This window comes from Apteryx rowi, unplaced genomic scaffold (genome assembly GCF_003343035.1).
Source record: "Apteryx rowi isolate R43461 unplaced genomic scaffold, aptRow1 scaffold_69, whole genome shotgun sequence".
Lineage (NCBI taxonomy): Eukaryota > Metazoa > Chordata > Aves > Apterygiformes > Apterygidae > Apteryx > Apteryx rowi.
This window is the reverse complement of record NW_020450971.1, coordinates 3,281,137-3,289,973: the sequence shown is the minus strand read 5'-3', so window position 1 is coordinate 3,289,973 and position 8,837 is coordinate 3,281,137. Positions and strand designations below refer to the sequence as shown.

At 39.4% G+C, this 8,837-nt stretch overlaps 1 protein-coding gene across 6 annotated transcripts in view; it reads right to left on the bottom strand.

Annotated features, from left to right (window-relative positions):
- The window catches only part of AMMECR1 (Alport syndrome, mental retardation, midface hypoplasia and elliptocytosis chromosomal region gene 1), a 38,191-nt gene that overhangs the window by 2,831 nt on the left and 26,523 nt on the right, over nucleotides 1–8,837 (bottom strand). For 4 of the 6 annotated variants that reach the window (XR_003256775.1, XR_003256772.1, XR_003256774.1 and 1 more), the window contains 2 exons: nucleotides 5,137–5,420; nucleotides 904–983 (listed from right to left, as the gene is read on the bottom strand). Coding sequence is in view for 2 of the 6 variants with exons in the window: in XM_026086336.1 (XP_025942121.1) it covers nucleotides 869–983 (115 nt within the window). In the remaining 4 variants the exon portion in view is untranslated. Of the gene's footprint in view, nucleotides 1–868; nucleotides 984–5,136; nucleotides 5,421–8,837 lie in introns of those variants that run through there. The other 2 variants (XM_026086336.1, XM_026086337.1) reach the window with 2 other exon arrangements.

Below are 8,837 nucleotides of genomic sequence, written 5' to 3'. Positions count from 1 at the left end.
CTCTAATATAGACTAAGAGTAACACAACAGTTATACTGGCTGAGATAAAAGGTTCATCCAAAACCCAGTAACTTGTTTTTTTTGCAAGCATCTAAAAACAAATAATAGGGAAAGAGCATAAGAATAGAGAATAACACTTCAGTACACTTTCCCAGAAGTAAGTCTAAAAGCAGCATTTGCTTCTTCATCTGTGACTTTTATGCTGCTGTCCCAAGAGAAYRCATGCAGGTTTCCTAGAACCAAGCAAGTAAAATAGATTCTGCTCYATGTGTAATTAGCAAACAAAAATTAGAGCAATGATTTATTGGCCTCACTCTGTAAGGGGTTTGTGGGGGTCTGTGCAGGCCAGTCACTCTGAAAGCACAGGCTTTGGGAAGGATAAATAGCTCACTCCTACAAGCTAGATGAGATAGCTTGGTTAGGGATTTCTTTTTTTGCAGTGCACGTTTCTAGAAGCATACATCAGGCTATCAGCTTTCATACTGGTATATCCTCTTTCCAGACTCAAGGGACTGACCTGGCAGGTTTCTGTAGTTAGCTATGTTGCAAGAAAGGTCTAAGGGCATCGTCACTCAGACGATACCTTGCATTATGCAGTCTTAGGAAAAAGAGGTAAAGGCCAGCTATGCAGGCCACTCGCTTTGTTTTGACCATGTAAGTGGGCATGAAAACAACTTTATTCCATTTTCATAACTCAGACTTCCAAGATGATGGCAATTCTACCAAAATGATCTCTTGCATCTATACACAGAGTGCAAGACAATGACAACCACACTAAATACATGCAGATAATTTAAATGTTGTGCCTTTTGCTATAGAGGCTTACGGTATCAAAGTAATTTTCTTAAAGGACATCCGAAATCCTTACCTCCCAATCCATGTAGTCACATACATCTTCAAAGTTAGTGAGTAGAGACACTGAGCAGAAAAGCCGTGGCAGCTCATCCCTCGTCATTGGGGGGAAACGACTATCTTTAAGGGCACTGTTGAAGACAAAACAGAATTTCAAAGGGCTTTTGTTTGTTTGCTTGTTTTTGTTTTTGTTTAAGTTGAAGGATCTAATGAATCAAATGAAAGGTATAAGGGACAAAAAAGCCCCCACAAAACAAAACTAAAAACCTGATGAAATGATGACCACTCTGATAATTCAGCTGTCAATGCAATAATACACTCAACAACACTCCAAACTCTTTCCTTAGACATTTGTTTCAGGTTTCTTGGCTGGCCAGTCAATAGGTGCTCTAAGTTGTCATTCCTTCCTGAGCTGATTTTGCTACTGTGACAATCTTATTAATGAAGCAACAGAAAGTTTTTGGAAAAAGTTAAAAAAAACAAAAGAACAGCTCTTCCTCCCGAAGTTTAGTAAATTCCTTTCAAGAAGGTTAAACTATACAACACTAAACAATGGGGGAAATTCTATAGCCTGCAATAACCAAACCAATAATGCAGTAATCAAACTGTAGCACTTGTTTAATGAATCAGTGAAAAAAAAATTCAAGCACAAATTCTCCAAACAAGAGGAATATTTATGTTTATTGGCAAAGTTGAATATAAAAAGGTAAAAATATTCAAGGGTACTACAGATCTGTTAGCCTACAGGACTTGAAGCTGTTCTGCAAAGCAGAGGTAATGATTAGTAACACAGAAGCTTGCAAACAGCTAAGCCGCAAGCTACGGTACCATTATATAGACAAAAACATACCTAATGGGATAAAATTCAATCCAGAGAGAAACTATCCACATACATGCCAAAGCCCCTTGACAAAGCAAACACTTAACAGGGGCACAGTTAGCAATATCAGGAACAACAAAATTTGTAAGAATCTATTTGCATAAGTTTGGTTCAAGAACCCATTAAACTGGAAAGGAGAAGATTAAAATGAGTCTGGTATCACATCATTGCTTATTCTCTTAAGATCTGGGATATGTCATACACGAATACGATCACGCTCATGTCCARCAAATGCAAACGGCGATCTGCTAACTGACCCTTTTGGTGAATGAGAAGAATTTAACATCAAGAGACTTGTAAAGTACTAGCAAGCTTCCAGTGTCTCATTGTTTCATCTAACAGATCAATCCTATTCCTTTGCCCCAGCATACAGCCAGGCATTGCCATTAGCTGCTGCGATTACAGCTGGGACCATGGTGCTCAGAATACAGCTGAAGTCCCTGGATCAGATACAGCCATTTGACATGAGGAGCAGTATAACTTTATTAGGGCTGACCAAATAATAATGCATACAGAAAAAAATTTTTAAGTCTAAGCTAGAGGAAATTGTCATATGTATATCCAGAATTAGCATGCCATCATGAACTCATGCCATACGCTGCATAATTTAAACAGAACCTTTTTTCTTCCTGGAGGAAAAAGTCAGGCTTTCTTTCGACATGCTATGATTACAAAAAAGGAAAATATTGGAATTACTAGGGGCCCTTCTCCAAGCTTTGGTATTTTCACATTATAAAAGAGCAGGAAACTAAGAATTTCATTTTGGAGAAAAATTCATTGTATAATTATGTAATGGCCAGTGGGTCTCCTCTACCCAGTATTTAGGAGTAATTCCAGGCAATGTCAGTTAAAGCTGCCACAGACAGGAAAGATGTTGGGACTGTAACCAACTAGTCAAGGCAAATCCTTTGACTAAGCTTACTTATGTAGGATACATAGGGCTACGCAGACATGCAGAAGAATTGGGGRCTTTGGATGGGACACTAGGGAGATTTAAAGCATAACGGCAGTGATATTTAACTGATGATGTATCAAAAGATGATATTCTCCAAGACACCCTTGCCAGGATTTGCAAAGCTACCTTTGCAACTGCTGGGAACCAGAGTTACCTTCCTCCCTTGCCTGGTGTCTCAGGGCAACACCAGAGATCAACTCGTATAGCCACAGCAGAAGAATAGCAAAAGGCAAAAATCTGAACAACCATACAGCTTTCATACCCCTCCCCGTGGGAAAAATACATGTGGAAAGGACACGCTGAGCAAAAGGACAGCTGTACCAAGTCAAACCAGTAGTCCATCTAGCCCAGTATTAAGTAATAACCAACAGTAGATACCAGAAGGAATGAATATAAGAGTAAATAAAACACTAAATATCCAGGGATGCTTTCCTGGAGTGCTCTCCTGGAATCCAGCTGCTTACAGTTTAGGGATTTTGAGCCAGAGATGGTATCTCTGCATTTAAAAGCTCTCCATGGGTTTATTTAATAAGTGCGTGGGTATATGCTTCTGAAATTTCATCACACCTTTTAATAAAAACTAAAAAGTTATGTTCAGAAAGCCCAAACCTTTTTTAGTTTGATGTTTTGGTTAAGAAAAATGCTATCCAAACAAAATCCACCGCTACTGAAAGTTTGCTTATATTCAAATTTCTAATTTCCCTGAGGTATACTGTACCTCTATCACCTAACCAATCTATTTGGATACACTACTGAAAAGCACTCAGAGACAGGCAATATTTCATTAACAAACTACATACTGCAGTTTGCAAAGCTACCTTTGCAACCGCTGGGAACCAGAGCTACCTTCCTCCCTTGCCCGGTGTCTCAGGGCAACACCAGAGATCAACTCGTACAATCAACAGATACTGCCAACACTTGTTTAAACCTATTTTTCATAATGTATGCAACAGTCTTCATGCAAAATGTTTCCCATACTATATGAATTTACAACCTTCAAAAAACATCAGTTTGTGTAAAAATACTTAATAAATTTAGGAATTTATGCAACTTTCACTTCCCCTTCCTAAAGCTGCTAAAATGCTCTTGTGAATTTAAGCTTGTTGAGGCAAAGGTTAATTATGGGCAAAAGCCCATACTGCTCCCAGTAACATTAAGTCTCAGGTAAATTCCCAATTACTAAAGAGGAATAGCTGCTGCACTGACATTACTAAGATGAGAAACCATCCTTAATCTAACACACCTGTAAAGTAGCAGAGAAATAAATATCATATATCATACAGGTAAGCCATGTCTCAGCTAGCCTGCTCAAACTCGCTGATAATCTTCTGAAACAAGATGGGTGAATCATGACACATTTGAATATTGATAAAAATCTGCAATGAAACCTTCAAGAGAATACAGCAGAAGCAGAGAGGCACATATGAAGGTAAAAAAAATAAGAAGCCTCAAGCATATACGATGAACAAAATATTTAAATTTTAGTGAAAGCAGAGCAATGCACTAGAAGTTCACCTACGTTACTAACAAGCTGAACTGGCTAACTGCGTTATTCAGTAATATAAACTAGCACAAACATCTTGCTTTCAGGCAGCTACCTCACCATATCTGCCACACTGCTTATCAAACCGTAGAGCCATTTCAGTTGTACCTGGAGCAGTTCCTTCTCAATTGCCAGGTTTTATTTTATATGCGGGGCCTGCCAAAAAGCTGCTCCTCAGCACCTCCATCGCTACACGGGCCCGTGCACATACCCCGGGCTAACACTGCTGCTGCCAAAGAAAAGTGAACTAGCTGGCAGAACAAGCTGGTCAGAGATTTGACTAAAAGCCTGGGAAACCACTGTGCCTGGTATATTACTCATTGGTATAGAGTACTGCTACTATTGTATCCCTCTTTTCCCTGCCTCCAGATCCCGGATTACAATTTGTTTTCTTTTAAAACAGCTTTGTCTTCATCGTTATATAATTAAAACTAAAATTGATTTGGAGACATTTGTGCGGACAAAGAATCAACAATTAGAACACAAAGTACTGAAGGGAGAAGCCAAAAAGAACRCATTAATTTGTACAGAATTACACAGAATATACAGAATATATAAACTATTCTGTCTGCTAATACAACTAGTATAGTCAAGCAATTATATCAGGTGTCAGATTTAAGAGACCTAGCTTAAGCTTAACAACCCTGCTCTAAGCARTCTGATCTAGGTGCATCATATACTCCTTTAAAGCTAGGACACGTTTACCTTAAGTGCTGTATATTACAGTTACAGAGTATCAGACTCCTTATGGGTCATCCTTTTATTATGAGCATGGTTGAAACTCTGAAACAAATGCTCAGACATCTTCTGAAAACTTAAGAGCTGACAAGCTTGGTATCACCTATTCCCAGATGAACTGTTTTCCTTTTTGCATGTTTTAAGGCTTGGTTAGCAGGAGACACACACCTCTTTAGAAACGCAACCCCTCAGAATTCAGCCACTGTCCTTATTTAAGACTGCATTGACTCAGTAAGCCTTTAGCTCTGCAGGCAGTGAATAAATCATGGACTGGCTGTCCTGGCGATGTCGGCGAAACCAGGGGAYGGTGTGGAGTACAGCGGCACATTGCACAGAAGCTGTGTTCTCAAGGGTTCCCGGAGCCTGGCATCGCCTTTCGGAAACACCAGCAGATCTCCACGCTTACCAAGCGGAAGAAAGCTTGCATGAGCTTTACTTTTGTTGTTCCAGCTCTGGGGAGAGAGAATTTTGGTTTCTAGAGACAGCAATTTGGTACTTATCAAACACTGGATACATTCTGTAAAGATGCACGTATGTAAATCGACACTTTTGCCTTGCTTGTCCTGTTAATATACCTCTTGGTGACTGATTTAAAGCAAGCATAAGAGACAGACAAGATAATAACATATGCTTGGTTTCACAAAAATTCGTCGTCGATCCGACCTGTTCACATTGAAAAGTCACTGTATCATTGTGTATAGCCATTCTTGATTTGTACAGGATACTTTGTTATTTGATGGAAGCATTACTTTTGTAGTATTAGAACATGTTTTTGTAATCTTATTCAATGCCATATTCTTCTCTCAAACTTCCTGTTAGAAAGATAAAAGTATTCCATTTGGAGCAAAGACTTGCATATTAAATAACATGTTGAAAAAAAAATATTAACTCCACAATTTTTCTGTTACACTTGGAATAAAAGAAGGGTAAGTAGAAATAGTTAGCAAAATAAGTTGGGAAACAACAGACAGAATTCAAAACAACTTTTAAAGAAAAAACTCATGGATTTTAAAAGCACCTTCTCTATTCCTTAATGCCCAGAACTAATTTGCATGTATTGTGCCAACTAAATGGAAGTACATCGTACTGAAGAGTTGAAAAGAAGCAGTGCCCAGCAAGAGGAATTCTAGCTGGCCAATACAAGGACATTAGTTTTTCCACATGGAATCCTGCTTCATGTTAAAAATGAAGCAGGCAAGCAAAGTCAAAATTGAATCCTGTTCAAAGAAAACTATTTTTAGAAGACAAAAATGCATGCACACACACGCACAGCCTTCCTAGTTAAACTAAGTTATATTTATGCAATCTTGAGTGTCCTACTAAGACAGATCCAGTCAGGAAAAAATGGTGTTACTCATCTGTCAGTTTTTAAGATTAGCCACGCTACACAAATCTTGGCTTCTACTTAAATGCAATTCATCTGTCCATAAGCTCTCCAAAAATTTGTTCTTGAATAATTTTATGTTCCATTCTAAACTCCCCCTTTGTATTTGGGATACAAAACCCCCAGTAAACTCTTTAAAGATGTTGAAGAAACTTAATGAAAAAACAATTGTTCAAAGTATTTTGAGTTATTGCAACAACAGAATGAAATTTAGCAAAAAATAAAATTAAAGGTTTTATTTCTTAGGACTACACCTTGTTACACTGAAAAATTCCTCCTGGGAAGTTCTTAGAATCACTTGGAAAAATAGTACAACCGGGTGAACCAAAATGCAATACATCACTGTGTTGTCCATCTGTAATTTCTGTAGGTTATAGAAATGCTAAAAATAAAATAAACCCACAAAACATAACTTCAGTCTTTAAGAACCTCTGGCTATTAAATGTGATGTGGCTGTTGGGTAACAAGCAATAATACAGAAATAAGGAACAGCAATGAAGCTGCATCACTCAGTGCATCTCAGTGATTGAATTTAAAAGGTCCTTTAAAAAGTTTGCTGGCATATAAGCATTACAAATAGTAAGGAAGGAAACAATTTTCTCACTAAACTCTGCTTCTTAGTGGACAGCCCCCTCTGCAGACCCCAAGCGGATATAGGGGCTAGGCAAAATTAGACGGAATCGTGTAGGTTACTGGAAGTTACCTCAGGAGCTTAAACACAGAAGGAGGAGAAGTAAAGGAAACATTCAAATGCTGGGCATGATCTAAGCAATACTCTGCTTTTATAGGAAGTGCAAGCGAGGCAGAGACACGAGGTGAGTCACGCCGCCGGGGTGGCTTGCACAGTGAGTCAGTGACGGGAACAGAACCCAAGATCCCCGACTGCTAAAAATCTACTTTTTGCGACAGCCTCTCTTTCACAATCTGCTCAGCCTGCAATGTAGACACATAGCTCCCCGAGGACTAATCAAAACAGAACTGATAAATTTAAGAAAACGAATCCCATTTAAAAAAAAATACATTTTCAATTGCTTTTTCGGTTCACTCTGCCATAGTCAATTTTGTCTTAATTAAGCAGCTTCCGATACTGAGCACAGCTAAGCCAAACCACGGTGACTTGACGTTATGGTAAACAACATTTCTCTAAATACCCTCAGTACAGATATGAAAAACAGGTTAAAGATCTGATTACAAGCTATTGCCCTCTTTCGATAAACAGCAAACTGGAGCTACATTTGCAGTTTATTAAGTCCTCTGCCTAACGGCAGTCTGCTCTGTAAACCCATCCCCTCTCGCAGGCCGCACAACCCCCAGACTCTCGGTTCTCTCACTGAGAAAAGCCTGTGTAGCAGAATTGCCCCTGAAAATCCTTTTTATAGAGGAATGGTCACGTCAAAACATTGAGCCAAAGGGCCTAGATATTGTTCTTCAGTTAATTCAAAACATCCTGAAATTAATGAGTGCCAAACTCACGGGATTTTAGAGAACAGCAAAGAGATATGACAGCAACAAGAGACACTGGGTGCCAGGATTTCAAAAAAAAGGAAAAAAAAGTTAATAATGATTGGTTTTTCCTTTGCAAGGTTACTAACCATAGAAAGAAACTGAGATTTTCATTGTTTCAGTAACTTCAACAGGAAGAAATTAGAGACAACTTATGCAGGTCACCAGTCTTTTTCTAATGAAAGTCAGCTATCATAATGGCAGAGACTAAAGAAACTAGTAGCTTTCAAGATACAACCCGCAATTAATTTTACGTCAAAAACCCCAGGGCAGAGCACGCTCCCCTCCAGCAAGCGCGATTCTGATGAATAACCTTCCCTCAGCTGTCAGCGTGCGAAGCCAGGCAGCCCAAGAGGGCCGGCGTGACAGCCTTCCACCAACCGTTATCTACGGCCAGCAGAAACCTGCCAACACAAATAGAGATTTCAAGGAGTGATTTACACGCATCAGCAAATCACTTGAATGCAAGGAAAGAGAATGGGTTTGGGTTTTTTTTGGTCAGACTGCAAGACTTCCAGGAAACAACACAACTGTGAATGACGCGTTTTTCCTGAGCCCTCCCCTACATTTGGGAGGCAGAAGGGGAAAGAACAGCACTTGTACTTCCTGCACCTTAGGCTGCTAAGTGCCAGTCAAAGTAAAAAGAGTGCCGCACGCTTGCTGCCAGTTGGTACAGACACCACTCTCTTAAGTTCTTAACCTACTTAATTAGCACAGTGCAGCAGGTAACGGCAACGCTGTTTCAGGCAGGAGAAAACACAGTGATCTGGCGTTTTGGCTCTTCCTCTTCACTGGAAAGYGAGGCACGTCAGAAGGGGTCTCTCCCAACCTCTGCCTCCCCCACCACTGTCTTCATGTTTCCAGCAGTTTGGATTCAGCCATCTAGTTTAAAAGGAAGAAGGAATATTCTGATACTCCATTTTAGACAATTACTTTAGCTTTGAAATGAATAACATTCCCAAAAGGCCAACTCATAGCATGC